Source organism: Maylandia zebra, linkage group LG14 (genome assembly GCF_041146795.1).
Source record: "Maylandia zebra isolate NMK-2024a linkage group LG14, Mzebra_GT3a, whole genome shotgun sequence".
Classification (NCBI taxonomy): Eukaryota; Metazoa; Chordata; class Actinopteri; order Cichliformes; family Cichlidae; genus Maylandia; species Maylandia zebra.
Window position 1 is genome coordinate 31,561,042 of NC_135180.1, and position 17,836 is coordinate 31,578,877.

The window sequence follows — 17,836 nt, forward strand, 5'->3', positions numbered from 1 at the left end:
TCACATTGATACAGCTGGACTTCTCATTCCCTTATTAATGTGGATATTTTGGAGTAATTCAACTATATTTGAATGTATATTTAATAAAGACCGCTAGTCTGCTTTTGGCGTGTTTAAACGAAGTAACTTGCTCACATATCTTATTGCAAGTTCTGCTGGGGACATACGCAAAGTCACGTCTAATACATAAATAGCACCACATTCTTTTACTAAATGAAACTGAGCGTTTATCCGACGCGACATTCTTTTTCCACCCAGAATGACACAAACCACGTCCATTTAAAACCTGGCTAACGCGTTCCGGAGGAGAGATATCGACCAATTGGCTGAGTGGAGGGCGTGGCTCTCCTTACTCCAGCTAGGCAGGAGTATGAAGTTTGGGCTATCAGTGCACAGCTACTGTGAGAGAATGGTGCACCTCAGTGCTCACAGGTGCGTGATATTATCCAACTCCGATTTTGTACTCTTGCAACTTTAACCGAGGTACGCGGTTTACAAGGTTGCATGCACAAAGTTGAAGGTGTTTCCTCTGCAGTTCCACTCTACAAATGGCTTGGATTATTCACCCGCATCTGCACGGGACTGGCGCCGCTCTGATTCTGCTCGCAGTGATTCTGACAGGTGATGTGGTTGCACAGGTTTTTGACAGCTATGGATTATCATACGCTTTGAGGGCTGAGCTGTCAGAAGACACGATATTGGTTGCCAATAATGGGATACGCGTGCCTTTCGGGAGATCAGTCTTCATTGATCCCATCAACGATTTGGTTATCCAAGTTCAGCCCGGTGATAGATGCAGCATAACAGTCCTAGACAACGATCCTTTGTCTCAAAGGCCTGGACACCTGTCTCCGAAAAAGTTTCCGTGTGAATTTGGTCCCAATGACGTGAAGTATTCTCACTTTGGCTCTCGGAGTCCCCCGAAGGATAGAGTGAGGTTACAACTCAGGTACGACACGCAAACGGATACAATTATAATACCTTTTATGATGGAGGTGGAGGTTATTTTTACACAGCTGGAGGTGCTGACGAAAAACATGCCGCTCACTGTTGAAAAACTGCTCGGCACAAGTAATCCCATCGATAAGAAAATTTTAGAATTCACCTATGATAGAAGTGCTCATCAGTGCAAAATAGCTTCCCTCTCCAGTGGCAATGTGCTGCCCAGGTATGGAAAACTTGTGGATGAAGAGAGCCTCGGAACAATGGTGGACTGTGATGAGTTTATTAAAATGAACACCCGTTATCAGCACACTTTCGCTTTGAAGTCACCTAACAGAGATTACATTCCGATGGTTGTGGAATTACATGATAAAGAAGGCAATTTGCTCAAGCAGGAATTTTTCCAGATTCTGGTCAGAATCAAAGAGGGTGAAGACAACATACCTCCTAAACCCAGCTTTGTTGCCATGATGATGATGGAAGTAGATCAGTTTGTAATGACAGCAATAACCACGGATATGCTGGCTGCAGAGGATGTCGAGTCTAATCCTGATGAATTAATCTTCAATATTACATCTCCCCTGTCCTTTGAGGAAGGCTACATAGTAAGCACTGATGATAGGAATTTGCCAATAACCTCATTTTACCAAGGAGACCTCAAAGAGCTGAAAATTGCCTACAAGCCCCCTGCTGTGGATTCGGACACTGAGAGGATTTTCCAGATTGAGTTTGAGGTTGTGGATGGAGAGGGAGCTGTGTCAGATCCTTTTGCTTTCATGATTGTTGTAAAGCCTATGAACACGCTGGCCCCTGTGGTTACTAGGAATACTGGACAATTGCTGTATGAGGGTCAGTCCAGGCCTCTGTCCAGTTCACAGAATCTGGAAATCAGTGATGAGGATAATTTAGAGAAAGTCAAAATGACTGTTATTGATGGCCTGAGGCATGGTGAATTGACTGTTCTTGGCTCCAGGAGGAAATTTTTCACCCCAGCTGACCTTGATGCTGGTGTAGTAATTTATCAACATGATGGCAGTGACACGTACAGTGATAATATTGTTTTCAGAATGACAGATGGTACAAATGAGGTGGAGTTTCTGTTTCCTATTACTGTTGTGCCGACAGATGACGAGCCTCCCATTATAAATGCCAACACTGGTTTGGTTTTATTCAAAAACCAAATGATGCCTATCACCTCGCTTATGCTCAGTGCAGCAGACATCGACTCAGAAGATTCCACAATTAAATTCACAATCGAGCCTCCTTTTTCCACACTGGGACAGGTGATGCTGCGTCAGTCTGAGGCCCCAGAAGACCCATCAACCTGGAAGTTTAATACAGAGGACGAAATGTATGAGAAAGTAGTGACTGAATGGCTGCAGCAGGATATTACTGATGGTAAACTGTTTTACAAGCACATTGGACCTCACAGTACCAGCACAGTCATGGATCAGTTTGTGTTTACGGTTCAAGATGACAATGACCCACCAAATCAATCAGGTCAAAGCTCATTTGACATCAAAATTCTCCCTGTTGACGACCTTCCACCTGAACTGTACCCTGGGGCGACGCTGCAAATGACTGTGCATGAGTATCAGCTTACTTACTTCCGAAAGAAATTCCTCCGTTACACTGACCTCGATTCAGACGATCGTGATCTCAAATATACAATCGTGCAGCCACCGACAGACACAGATGAGAACAGCCCTGTTGTACTCGGAGCTTTGGTATTGACTGAAAATCCAAACACCGAAGTCACAACTTTCACTCAGGCTCAAATCAATCACCACAAAATAGCTTACAAACCACCTGATCTTGAGCTTGGAATTACCACTCATGTTTTGCAGTTTAGATACACTGTTGAGGATGTTTCTGGGAATACTGTAGAAGGGGTTTTCACTATATTTTTAAAGCCTGTGGACAACAAGCCGCCTCAAATAAAGAACTCTGGATTTACTGTGCTTGAGCGTGGCAGACATATCCTTACGAGTGCTGAGCTGGACACCTCTGACACAGACACGGAAAAGAAAAAGATAACCTTCACCTTAACTCAGCCACCACTGCATGGTCAGGTCCAGTTTACATTCATTGATATGACCAAAGGAAATGCTTTCAGTCTAGAGGATATTGCAAATGGCCTAATTTCATACATTCATAATGGAGATGAATCAACAGTAGATTCCATACAAATAGATGTCAGCGATGGGGTGCACATAGTCCCAATTACTATAAAGATCAATGTGAAGCCAATTGATGATGAGGCTCCAACTATAAGTCTTCCTGCTGGCACAATTGGCTCCTACATAGATGTACTGGAAAATGGAGCAACAGAAATCACAAGTAATGTCATTCAAGGAAGAGATGAGGACACAGATGACCTCAGATTAACCTTCATAGTTGAAGACCCGCCGTCATTGGGTGAAATCCTGGTTAGAGGTGTTTCATCGGGCACATTCACCCAAGCTGATATTATTAATGGCTTTGTGGTCTATGCTCACACAAGTGGGGAGATAGGCTCAAGCACAAAGGAGGACTTTTTCAATCTCACTTTGACAGACATGTCTGATGAGTGGACTGTCGGAGGAAATAAGATCACAGGTGTCAGAGTGCATGTCACCATTCTTCCTCTGGACAGCCAGGCTCCAGAGGTCTTTGTGGGGCCGCAGTTCACTGTTGTTGAGGGAGAGAAGCATGCCATTCAGATTCTCCACATAAGTGCAGATGATGTCGACACCCCCAGCGATGACCTTCTATGTACAATCATCGTACAGCCGACTTCAGGGTATGTGGAAAATATTTCCCCAGCCCCAGGCTCAGAGAAATCCAGGTCTGGAACAGCTATTAGTGCTTTCACCATCAAGGACATCAAACAGAATCACATTTATTATGTTCAAAGCATTCACAAAGGAGTCGAGCCAGTAGAAGACAGGTTTACATTCAGATGCTCTGATGGCATCAATTTCTCTGAAAGGCACTTTTTCCCCATCTCCATAATCCCCTCTAATGATGAAAAGCCAGAGATTTACATGAGAGAGTTTGTGGTTATGGAGGGCATGAACATAGTTATTGACACTCCCATTCTGAATGGTGCTGATGCTGATCTCCCCTCTGATCAGCTGACATTCATCATCACCAAACCCCCCAAGCATGGATTTATTCTCAATCAGCTCACTACTGGCACCGTCCCTGTGTCTAACTTTACCTTGGATCAGATCAGGGAGGCCTCCAGCTACGTGTATGAGCATGATGACTCAGAGACCACAGAGGACAGCTTTGATATTGTTCTTACAGATGGAAAGTTCAGTGTGGAGAAAACAGTCATTGTTATGATTATCCCTGTGGACGACGAAACCCCAAGGATGGCAATCAATGATGGCCTTGAAATAGAGATAGGTGATGTGAAAGTCATTAACAGCGATGTTTTAAAAGCTACTGATCTGGACTCTGAGGATAGCACGCTAACATATATAATTCGATACGGACCCAGTCAAGGGTATTTGCAAAGAGCGACGCCTTCAGGGACGTTGCAAAATATCACAGTTGGAATGAATATTACACAAAGCGAGGTGGATCAGGGTCTGATTGTGTACATCCACAATGGACAAGAGGGAATTCGAGACCTCATCAAGTTTGATGTGACTGATGGCATCAACCCTTTGATTGACAGATACTTCTATGTTACAATCGGCAGCATAGACATGGTTTTCCCTGATGTGGTCAGTAAAGGTGTATCTCTTAAAGAGGGTGGCAGGGTTACTTTGACAACAGACCTCCTCAGTACCAGTGACCTCAACAGCCCAGATGAACACTTAGTTTTCACAATCACCCGGGCACCAGTCAGAGGACACCTGGAGTGCACAGACACACCTGGGATGCCCATCTCATCCTTTACACAGCTCCAGCTGGCTGGCAACAAAATCTACTACATTCACACATCGGATGACGAAGTGAAAATGGATAGCTTTGAATTTGAAGTGACTGATGGCTATAATCCCGTGTTCCGCACTTTCCGCATCTCCATCGCTGATGTGGATAATAAAAAGCCTGTACTGACGGTACACAGTCTGGCAGTGACAGAGGGAGAAAACAAACTCATCACACCTTTTGAGCTAACAGTTGAAGACAGGGACACCGTTGACCGTCTCTTGAAATTCACAGTCACTCAGATTCCAGTTCATGGTCGCCTGCTCTTTAACAACACCCGGCCTGTCACCTCATTCACAAAGCAGGACTTGAATGAGAACTTGATCAGCTACAGGCACGATGGCACAGAGAGTACAGAGGACAGTTTCTCCTTCACTGTCACCGATGGCACTCACACAGACTTCTATGTCTTTCCCGATACTGTATTTGAGACCCGAAAACCTCAAATGATGAAGATTACCATCCTCTCCGTGGATAATGGTGTACCACAGGTTCTGGTTAATAAAGGTGCTCCAACACTGCGGGTTTTGGAGACAGGCCACTTAGGCTTTGTGATCACTAGTAAGACCCTGAAAGCAGAGGACAGAGACAGCATTCAGGACTCTGTGACCTTTAGGATTACTGTAGCCCCAAAACATGGCTACCTTATCAACCACGCCAGAGGAAATGCAACTATCAACAGCTTCACGCAAGGTAAGAAGGCTGCTCTTTAAAACTTTTCAGTCCTGTGACATTCTGATGGATTTGCAATCTCCTGCAGTAAAACTCACGTAGAAGACTTTTCAAAATATTCGGAGCAGTCTGATGTGAATTTAATCTTACCCTGCTTTTACTTAGACTTTTAAATGGCCTTACTCCAATGGTCTTAAAAATCATAAACTTTTTGTTTTCACTCTAGAGAGCGCCTGTTTACAGAAAGAAGTATGCTAGTGCCTCAGGCTGACTAGTTCGCTCTGGAGGAGAGCATTTTTCAAACAGTGCCTAAAACATTTCACTTTGGAGGAAACTTAGGGTGGTTTGTGCTTTACCAGAGGAATATAACAGTAGACAAGAGAATTACAGACGTGATGATAAATAATGTGAACATGCAAACATGTCAGAGGGAGAGAGATGCGGTATTCTAGCTCCCAGCAAATCACTGGCTTTGTAAATAACATGGTGCAGTACAGAAGTTACATTTCAAACAGACCAGAGGGGTGTCTTGGTAATGGTAAATATCAGGATAGCAGCCACAGTCAATATCCACGTATTCCCTGCTTTTATTTACTAAGCCACTGTGAGATGCTTTCCCCTAGAGGCCTGTTCAATATTTCAAGAGTTCTCACAAGAGTAAACAGACAGTAAATAAAGACACTATCTCCTGGGCATTTGAAAGTTTAGGCTACACATTTGTATGCATCTGTCCCTTTGAAGGGAGATATTCTGACATAAAATATTGAACGCAGCAAGTGGAAACTTTGCAGTTTTTAGTGCTATAAGGAAGCTTGTCTAGCACCACGCTATCAAGATGGCAAGCAGACAGACTGCTGTGATGGCATCCCACGAGTCAAGCTGGTCTTAATGTCCGGCATCATTCAAGAGTCTTATTTGTTTACAGCCCTTTCAGGCAGTTCTTTTTGCTCGGATTCCCCTGGTGCTGTCAGCGTGCACATTTAGGCACACAGGCACAAAGACACTGACAAGTAGATAGGAACAAACTGAACATATTTTGTTAGTTGTTTTTGCCAAATAGCTGATGCAAAATTTTGTGAGCAGGATTTTTCTTGTACTTATGTAAATGTGCTCTTTTTCAGCTGAAATTGACGACATGAGCATATGCTATATTCTGAGGGATGGGGACAACGCGACAAACGACATCTTTCATTTCTCCATTGAGGACAGCGGTAAGTTCCTCAATTTAAACATCCACTCTTGGAGTTATATTGAGTGATAGCTATTAAATTTGAAATGAGTCTGTGACACGCTCACTTTTGAGGATGTTACAGTGAATTTGTCACGCTGTTGCTGTTTAATAAATTCAGATTTCTCTAAGAAGGGTAAGGCTTGAATCCACTCAACAATGTGCCTAATTAGGCAGAATTACAAATCAAAAGGCATCTGCAAAGATTGCAGAGATTTCCATTATTTCAGCTTAAGTAAGTGAGATAACAGGCATGCAGTGAAATAGAAGGAAAGATGTACTGTTTCTGGGTAGCTTTTGTTTATGCTCTGGTGAATTTCATTCCACCAGCATTTCGGAGAAAAAAGGAATATTAGATCTTTTACGCCTATTAAAATTTTATTCAAATATTTATTAGTATATTCATTAGTTTGTCCTACTGCAAATGATGCCATAGGTAGGTCAGTCTTTTAGCACCTAATGTAGTCGCTCATTATTTTTTAGAAAGTAATGATTGATTTAGCCAGTTACTAATTAGTAGAGCTGTAGATATGTAATCAGACGCAGGCTCTGTGAATGGTTTGAGGCAATCATGCCGGTGTTGCCGATTAGCAGAAGCAGTGTGCCTGACAGTGTGTCCTTTCTGCTATCCTTCAGCTGTGATGAGTGAGCACAAAGGACGGCTCTAATAGGGGCCCTCTTTTCCCACAAGCACCTCGGCGAGCTCCCATTCTCATTTCTCATTTTCCGTGCCTTCGGTTTGATATTTGACAGGTTAAAATCAATCTCAACAGGTGGATGGGGCGCTAATAAGAGATGACTCAAATGCAGGAGCTGGTACTGAATATCAGCAGTTGAGCCCATGCAGATTTTTTTGTTGCTGAGTGAGGGCTCAGTCCCTTATTATTGTCTCACTTGGGCTTTCTTTTTTTGTTTTGTTTTAATGGATCTCTGTGGGCCTCTCTTCCTCTTTGTCACTTTCTTTCTCTGTGTACCTTGCTTGATGCTTGATGACACACATATCCCCACACTGGTAGTTTATCTTCCAGACTGGCAATTAGATTCACTCCTTTCAGCGCTCACTGCGAGACTTCAAAACAGCTTTTGTCTTATTCCGTCCTCAATCATAGTTATGTCCTCAAACAAAACAAAGCATAAAATGGCAACTATCAGATACAGTGCACCTCTCTAAAATGTCATTCTTTGATATGAAAATTGTACTTTATAGTGGCACCTAAAGAGCTTAACAAATTGATGAATGATCTCATTGGATGGCTGATCCATAAGGACTCACCACGTACTGCAGTGCAGTTTTTGAGGCAATCAGTGAAGATTTTTTTTTTTAATAAGATTTAAGCTGGGCTGGTGGCTGCCCTAAATCCCTAGACAGAGCCTGCAGCTCTTTGAACAGCCGTGTTGTGGAGGAGCTGAATGCCGTACACTGGCACACAGCTGCACTATGTCATGTTCAGCAGTGGAAAACATTCTCTTTCTCGCTTCAAGTTCATTGGGAAATTTACCAAATGCACTTGGCAATGCTATGAGTGTGAAAAGTTGCTTTTCATGTTGCAGCTGTTCAGTGAGATTCCACGGGTTTATGCCAATAGTTGTGACGAACTGTGAATGTAGTCACATTTTCGAGTATGCGCCTGCTGCTGACTTCTGATTACCATAATTTGTGTGCTTAAGCGTGCTGGTCATTGTTTAAACAGCACATGTGCAAAGCTATTGGATTTATTTATTTACTGTTTTTCCCTCTTCCAGGTGAGGTCATGTATTGGGTTTTAGTACACCACACAAAGGCCTATAGGATTTCTTCTGGTTCCATTGTCAGTCCAAACATAAAGTGACTGTCTGCACTTATTACAGGGCAGTACGCTAATTTACTCCCGGCATGTATTCTCACAAAGGAGGATGAATGGAAAGTGCAAAGCCATTCATTGTGCTCCATCTAAATACTTATGGCAGTCTCACTTCTAACCACAAGCTTGCTTTAATTGTAGAAGCTGACATCATAGTTTTCCTAATAGATGGGTTGTCTTGTTAACCAGGGTACAGTGTTGGATTTTAATCTGAGCTGCCAGAGCGTCAGTTCCTCTTTGCAAGAATGTATTTTCTGACTTCTACATGTTTCTAATTGTAAATGGTGAGTTCAGAGCCCAAATGTGAAACTGTGCTAGACCTGACTCGCTCTCATCCATTGTGTAGCACAGTTGTATTAGAGTATCGACTAAAGTAATGACCTGTGCTTTAAGCAGGCAGATATTTTGTTTACCTTGATTAATTATGTTTGTGCAATTTAGGCGGTTTCACTTGATTAACTCGGCCACATAAAGAGAGGAGATGGGCTTTTTACTACAAGTAAAAACAACTGGGCCACATCCCAAAGTGCTTAGCATTTTTAATTAGTGAATAGAGTTTCTTACAAAGTACAACTTTTAATCCTGTTAGTGTATAAAAAACAGAATAATATTGAATTTACTTCCAAATTATGCTGCATTTTATGTGCAGTGGTCTACAAATGATTTGTGCATTTTTTTTTAATCTGATTTATTTTCCTCTTGAATTTCTTTAGCATCTTAAAGTTGATACTGCTGGCTTTTAAAGCTGCATTTAAGGTGTTTTTGCCAAAAAGGAGACCACAGGATGAATGTTACCAGTGATGCTTGTGTATAATTTTTTGTCATCCTTGTCAGAGCTTTAAATTAATCATTCCAAATGACTAAATTCACACATTTTAACTTGTAGAGATGTCTGCTGTTTTGAAGAAACTGTTGCCCAAATGGAATGTCGATTTTTTTCGGAGGGGGGGTTGTATCTGTGTGCCTGTATGTGTGCTGCCCTTGTTATTCTAACTCAGTTAATTGTTGTGTTTTGATGGACTCCAGCTCTCCCCTTGTCTCCTAGGGATTCAGTTGCATTCAGGTGAGCTTACCTGAGCACACACGAGCCCTCGCATTCCCAGGCAGTTGTTTATGGAGCTGATTCCCTGTCTGCTTCCAGCCAGTCAGTCAACCTCACAAATGTTCTTAATGACAGACACAATGTAGTACTCTTTGTTTTTTATTCCAGGCGCTCAGTGCATTTTTATTTTTTATTTTTATTTAAGTGAGCTACAAAAAGGCAGCAAAAGATCATTAATAGTTTGGGAAAAGAAACGTATTTTTAAGGTCAAACTCTGCAGGCATGCACAAAATGTCCATGTTTTCCTCATTTGACTAATGAGACTCGTTCGCTGTAAGAAGCATAGAGTATGTAAGTCAATAATTTCTAGTGAAATGGGTCAGCAGTGAAAAGAAAAATAGAATCACTTTCTGTCTGGAACATATTTTCTCACATGGAAAGAGACAATAGGGTGCATGTCTGCAGAGCCCACCTCTACAAGCGTGTTTTGTTTGTTATTTCTTCTTCGTGTAACAAGATAAGTTCAGGTCACCGTGCATACCTCGACCTAATAAATCCTCCAAACCATTTTTCACCTGCAGTAACATCTGATATGTATGTTGTCAACATAACTTCCATGTTATTGGTGTGTAATCTCTTGTGACAATGGGTGCATACTCCATCTTCTTTGTCTCCCCTCCTAATTCCAGGCTTGGGGGGGGGGATTACCTTACTCCCCATTGCGTGCTAGAGTACAACAAAAGTAAGTGTAGAACATGCACTCACATGCAGTTGTGAGGTTAGTATAGCTATATGCTATAATATCCCCATCACCGCACAGGAGATGACTCTGCAGTTTTGCAGCGTTTCTAGCCTGCTATTAATGAAACTGTCTCTTCTATACTTTCTTGTGGGGTATAACATTCCTCTGTCCTTGGGACCACTGGTATGAATCATATTCATAAAGTATGCTTTAAGCTTCAGCAAATTACATAGCTGGTCTCGTTGTAGTGATAGTTTAAAGGGGTTTCAGGGTGTTCGGTTTTCTTCACAGTCCAGCTGTGCTGCAGACAATAAAATAGGTGAAGTCGTTTTATTGTTATGGAAAAAGCATTTAGTGATAAAACATCTGGGCTTTGATTACAGAGCTGTTCCTGAGGCACAGCTGCTGCACTTTGGGGCTGAAAAACTGAATTACAGAATGGATTTAGACTAATCATTTTAGTTGGAGAGTGATTTGCGTCTCTTACCGGTCCCTTATGTCGTCAGCAGCTAACTTTGTGTTATAATTTTCTCACTAGTCTGCATTGCAGTTATATTTGCAATGTTTACCACCCAGCAGCAGCCTTCTCTATTCAGCACAGCATAACGAGGTGTATGTGCAAGTTTGCTTTCCTTTAATGTGTGTGTGAAGCGTAGAGACGACTTAAATGAAAGCATATCCGCAAAGAGCTGCTGCGACTAACCAAACAGATGAAAAACCTGTGCTCATCTGTGAGGGGATCAAACATTCGCTGTTATCTAGCAGTCTTGAGCCAGCGAAATACTTTTAAAAAAAAAGATTAAAATGCTTTTATTGATGATGAAAAGATGATAGTAGAATTCTCCGAGGCAGGAACGCCTAAATATGTTTCAAGAGGTTTCATTGTTCTGAAATGATTTAGGCACTGAATAAGCCAATGAATTCTCTTTTTTTTTTTTTGTTCAGATTTCTTTGCCCAAGTCTGTTGGATCACTTTCAGGCCGTCTGTTAGTGCTGTGCCTCCTTTTTTTTATTGCTGTTCATTTTGCTCCTGAGTGCAGATTACAGCTCCGTATTTACAATCTATATTTAGTCCAAAAGGCATATTCTGCTGCCTCAAATGCATCAGAAAAAGAGAACACCAAATCCATTAATGAGAGATAATGATTTGGAGCAGCCATGACAATGTCACATTTATTTTTCATTGTGGTGTTTGTGCTGATTACAGCAAAGAATGTGGGTGATTTGTTGCTTAAACATCTAGGGAACTTACTGATTTATTCTGATCTGCTTTAATTTTCCCATTAGAAAACAGAAGGGAAACCCTGTTTGATGATTTTGCTCTCTCTGTCTTTATGTGCTGCCAAAGTGTATGTTGCCAAGGTTAACAAAGCAAAGGCAAATTCCCAAAAGTATAGAAACCTCAGGCCCAGGCTTGTTCTCCGAATGATGATGTGTGTCGTCATTGCTGCCTTAGGTTATCAGTCTAGCAGAACTGAGATTCCTCTGGTGAAAATCCCCATTATGTGGAAAAAAAGGGTTAAAGTTTGTGTCATCGGGTTTTAGGACGGCCCCAGACAAATTGAGTCATACTTAAAATAAATATAACAGGGGCAGAACAAAAAGGAAATAAACTTTAGGTCAAATTAAACTATTCAGGAATTTATTTTGCGTTATTATGTCACAATATAAAATATCACTTTCTTTTCATGCTCTGCGATGAGTCCTGTGTGATTTTTGGCCTCATGAAATCGCCCGATGGGACTGTTTTGACAAACAGCAGGGAATCTGAGTGTTTGTGATGCTACAGTTGCTGCTGTAACAACTCTCTTTTCACAGGAGTAGAGCTTTTGTTCACTTTTGAAAAATCACTCTGGATAATGTGTTTCTGGCCCCTGAATCCCAGCAGTGGACCAGAGCTGCTCCTCTCCGCCCTGCCGCATGATAAGCCACTGACAGCTGGGCCGAGGCTGTAGTGTGTCACAACTCTCTCCAGCTATACTTGGGTTTCATGATTGGAGCCCTTTGCACGCTGCACCTCCTTTGTACACATTTTTCATGCACATTCACATTCGCGTACACAAAGCATTGACCGTCTTTCCATCACTGGGCCAGCTGTCTGATTTCATAATCAGAGATGAGGCTGGCGCTGCTAAAATGTTTCATCAAGATGCTTGGCATCAGCTACAGTTTAATTGATAACGGCTTTGTCTTTGATTTCAAGCTGTTGTCTCTTTTGATTAGAGTGCTGTGATGTAGAGCAGAAACAACACCAGCTTCTTTCATTGTGATATCATCAGCATATTATTGAGGAGGGACAGAGGGGTTCAAGTTAGGGGTGCGAATACATCACGGATCGGTTGCACTGGTGATAGACAGATTAATAGATGAAGTCAGGCAGGAGTCTCTTTGGACTATATTGTTTGCAGATGAGATTGTAATTTGTAGCGAGAGTAGTGGCACGGTGGAACTGAGCCTGCAGAGGTGGAGGTATGTTCTGGAGAGAAGAGGAATGAAAAGTAGTACATGCAAGACAGAATACATATGTGTGAATGAGAGAGAGAGAGACGGATGTAACAGTGACCCTACAAGGAGTAGAAATAATAAAAGTGGATGAGTTTAAATAGGTGAGGTCAGCTATCCAAATCAGACCATGTACACGGGAGGTGAAGAAGAGCGTATTGACATGGTGGAGTGACTGGAGATGAGTGTCAGCTGTGATTTGTGATGGATAGAAGCAACAGTGAAAAGGATGGTCTGATGGTAGATGTTTGGTTTAGAGACAGTGGCACTAATGAAAAGACAGGAGGCCAAGCTTTGGAAATGAGTGCATCAGAGGGACAGCTCAGGTCGAGTGGTTTGAAAACAAAGTTAGAGAGGCAAGGCTGAGATAGTTTGCACAGGTGCAAGGGAGTGATAGTGGATATATTGGACACAATATGTTGAATATGGAACCACCAGGCAGGAGGCAAAGTGGAAGACCACAGAGAAGATTCAAGGATGTAGTAGAAGGAGGACGTGCAGAGCGTTGGTGTGACAGAAGAGGATATTAGGGACAGGGTGAGGAGGAGGCAGATCACCCGAAAGAATAAGAATAAGAATAAGTTTAGTATATAAATATGCAAGGGAAATATATACAGTAGAGAGGAACTGAAGATGATACGCATTTAGACACAGATTCACTTGAGAAGGTTTTTATTTTCGCACATGGTAGGAGTGTGTCTCTGGGCTCTCGTCTCATGAAAGGTGCTGATGAAACCCTTTGGGAATTCTGATCAAGCTCCCACTCACCATCACCTCCTTTCTATAAGTGTAGCCTGATACTCAGGATATGAGGAGTCATCGTGTGGAGAAATGGATTGGGAGGTGGGGGGGTAGTCATAGGAGATGAAAGATTGAAGTGCTTTGTTGGTCCCTGTATTGGTGAGGGCAAGGCGTCAAGCTGCTTCCTGTCGCCTGTAGCGACGGCATGAATGTGCTGATGTGCACTTCACTCTCTAAACACTGCCTGTGTTGACAAGGTGTGAGAGCGCAAATGTAGTAGGTAAACTCTGCATGAATTCAGCTGGATCTACATATGAATATAAATGATTTAGAGTTTGCTATAGATTTGATTAGCCGTGAAGAAATGTTATGTAGTCAGTAAGTATCAAGCTTCTCTCCATTTCAAGGAATGTATGACAGCCTCAAACTATGGTTATTTAATTCAGACAACATTCCCGTCGCTCACTTCATCTATTCTCTTATATTTTTTTACAGAGCTGAAGGCAGTGCATATCAGTATTTTTCCACTACTGGTCAAGTAATATGTCCCACCAAAAGTTGCATTTGATATGTGAATCAATTCTTAGTTATTTGTCTTACATTGCATTTTCTAAAATTTGTTTTGGCTTATATCAGTTTGAGAAGCACAAAAATAATTCAAAGACAGCCGTGGAAATGTCCAGCACTCAGATGAACCCTTCCCCCCATTAAGAAAACTCAGGAATGTCTTGCTGCCAGAAATTAACTAGACCATGCATGGGCTTATCTTGGTTTTCCAGCACATGAGCTTGGAGTGAAGTGAAGAGTTACATATTAGCAAGAAAATGGGACAAGAGACAGAAATAAAGGCCAAAGGAAGCAAGTTGAGACAACTGAGCAGTCTGGTAAAGAGGTTGCATTTTACTGCTTATTTTTTCAGGCGACTGGCTAAAGCCACTATCCTCGCCACCAAACATTACTTCAAACGTGATCAGTGGTTAATAAGTCATATGTATGAGCAGAAAATATGGTGCGATTAAAGCTTCGAAACATCAGGTGCAGATTTCATTTCAACTTTAAAAAGAGGTGATAATGTTTTAAAGAATATTCAGTGTGAAATTTAACAAAGCAATCTGAAGGTAAGAATGACATTTCTGCTCTCTTGTAACTCCAACATTCATCTCTTGTCCTTCATGTCTAATAGTTTTCAGTCTGAGAAATATTCAGATTCATTACATCGCATTACTTTATTCCATTCCACGGGATGCCAGGTAATTGTGCTCCCTACAACACTGTGTGCTTTTATGTGGTAGCACACAACACAGTGGTCTCAGAAGAGAATAAATTTAAATGATAGTATTATGCAATGTGGTATACTCCGAATAGAGGTCTTGCAGCACAGAACTCATCCATGCAACGACAAGAGTGTATCTGACTTTGTACCAGAAGTCGGTTTTCATATCATAAGGTTCACTTTCGCCAACAAAGACTTCCAGAAGCTATTTTGACAATGATTCAAAGGCCAGAAAAAAAAAGAAAAATCCATTTGATTGCCTATATTAAATGTTGCAGGCATCCTTAGAAGTACTCTTCTTTTAACATGCCAGCAAATATTTTTTAACCCAGGGCTTGTTCTGCTGCACAGACTAATCTTCAGTCCAATATTAAAAGGAGAAGACAATAACAACACTAAGTCCTTAGACATTTTCTTCGCTCTTTTCATGAATGCAGAACAGCATGCTTATCTTTAAAATGCAGGTTTGCACAGTTCTACTCAATGGCTTCTTTTCATCCATCATAAACAAAGGGCCAACAGTTATTTAACACTTCTTTAGGAATTACCATTTCAGCTTTTTAGGGAGCATTTCGCTCCAAGGCAAACGCTTTACTACATGTGAGGATTTGCAAGTAACAACTGTGAAATGCAGCTGAAACATGTTGTTATAGCCGAAGCCAATGGAGGCCGGCCCAACAGACTCGAGAAATGCCCGGCTTTATTAGTATGGAGCGCATGAGTCTGGGGGACTGGGATGGGGTTTTTTATTCTGTGGTCTCACACTGCTGCTTTCAGCAAACAGTCCACCATTATTCGGTCTGACAAGAGAGCAAACACTGAGCATTCAAGGGTCAAGAAAAAGCACGCCCCCCCCCCTCTCTTTGTCAACTCCTGTCTTCCTGCATCCTTATGTTTCTTTGTTTTCCCTCCCATATTCGCACTTAGCCTTGTACCTCCTTGTTATTTTGCTACCTTTGTTCTTCTGTTCAGTCGCCAGCAGTATTTGAGAGTTGGGATACATTTTGCATATGCACCTGTAACAATGTAAGCTCAGGCAGACACATTTTCTTCTGCCTGAGGTTGAGGCTAAGATAAGCTCAAAAGGCATGTTATTCTTGTATTCTTTACAGCATGCTATTTGGAAAGGTGTTTTTTTAAAAAAAAATAACTCCATGTAAATGGAACTCAAAGGCTTGCTAAAACAATTTTTGGCACCAGCTTCACTTCACGCAGCTTTTTCAGCAGGTCACAGAAGATTTGCACATCTACCTCAGCAGCTTATGCGCCACGGTGTTCATACTGTACATAATTGACTGGTAATGAGCAAAGAACTCCTGATTTGAAATCCACTGTGACCTTTACTTGTGAATGTTGAAAAAAAGCCCTGTAGTTGCTAATTCAGCCTTTTGTTGTAACTTCCCTTGCTATTGAGAGTTCAGGCTTATGCTCCGTAAACCGTGTGGCTGACTGTTAATTAAGACACTCGAGGCCACGTCCTCTTCGACAGGCTGGAATGCTATTCAAGGGCAATCAATGAATACTTTGTCTGAGCTCACCTATACAATCAAAATATACAAAGCCCTCAGAAGAGGCTTTGATACCTCTTTTGGAAAGAGATATCCTTCAGAAATGTGATGCACTTTAAATTCCCTGTGTATTAACTTTCATGGTTAAATTTCTAAACATTTGTTAAATCTTTATATATTGAAATTTATAACTTGAAATCTATGTCGATCGTGATTTTGTTACGCACTGTATTTTCATCAAATATAAGAAAAATGTAGAAAGTATTAGCCGTAAAGCCATGATAGAGGTCCTGGGCACTGGTATAGCTCACCCATATGCTGAAAGACTACTGCAGCGGCCTGGGTGTCCTCACTTTCCTGTCTGTTTTACTATCCTGTCAACATGCCTAAACACAAAAAGTACCTCTAAAACTATAGAAATAAGTCCTCACCTTGAGTGCTTGGCACAGTGCCCCATGTTGTAAAATCACAAAGTGCAGACATGCACTGCAGAGGTGGCTTCATGCTGCTTCTTAAGATTTCTGGAAATATTCTAATTGAACTAATATTTCCTCCCAAGGCTAATAGGATTGATATAAAAAGCCTGAATGTTTTCATTTGCAGTATGAGATGTCAGTGGTTTGTAAATTTTAGAAATGGTACATTTGTCTATTGTCAGGATAACTGGAAATTGGAGCTGCCCATGCAAGTCTATACTCTGAACTTGATAACTCTTTAAATGTTTTCATAAATAATTTATGAACTTACATATTTGAGAATAATAAACCTTTAAATGATGGCGATAATTTGCTAACATTTAATTTGTAAGATGGATGTTAGATTTTAATTAATTGTCAACATAACTGCCAACATATAAATGTATAAATGATCTGAATTTATACAGGCAGATTTGTGACTTTGAAACTGGAAATACAGTAGACGTTTTACGACGGATGTTTTTATTCCAAAAATGTATTCTTACCAGTTATTCTCATGTGTCTTTGTGATATCTGCACCCACAAATGACATCATTTGTGGCAGTGTGTGAAGACACTGGAGTGTGAAGAAGATTCCCAGGGAATGGGTGACCTTTCCCTACAGTCACATTGAACTGTACTTCCTCTGCCACATTTCTTTCCTGGGGATGAATAAAGGAGCCTCGTCTGAAATAGGAGCTCTGGGAATTGCTCATTGCCTTTTTACACATGCGAGTGGCTCACTGTGCAGTTTCCACAACAACCTGGTGCTGCAATTAGGAATCAAAAAGTGTAAACAGGATGACTGCTTAAAAGGATCCTTAGTGTCAAGAACAGGGTAGAAGAGAGTATTGAAATCATGATGTTAAGTGTTTTGAATTTCATTCTGCAGATGCTGGGTAGAATTTTTTTTTAATTTTCTGATTCTTGTGAGGAGCTGATAATTTGATTCTGTTTTGATTTTGT

General features: G+C 41.4%; 1 protein-coding gene across 2 annotated transcripts in view; it reads left to right on the forward strand.

Annotated features, from left to right (window-relative positions):
- The first annotated feature begins 393 nt into the window (after positions 1-393).
- Positions 394-17,836, forward strand: part of frem2b (FRAS1 related extracellular matrix 2b) — a 48,760-nt gene continuing 31,317 nt past the window's right edge. For both annotated transcript variants that reach the window (XM_004560589.3, XM_004560590.3), the window contains exons 1-2: positions 394-5,559; positions 6,660-6,749. In XM_004560589.3, coding sequence (XP_004560646.3) covers positions 549-5,559; positions 6,660-6,749 — 5,101 coding nt within the window. In that variant the 5' untranslated portion in view covers positions 394-548. The remainder of the gene's footprint in view (positions 5,560-6,659; positions 6,750-17,836) is intronic.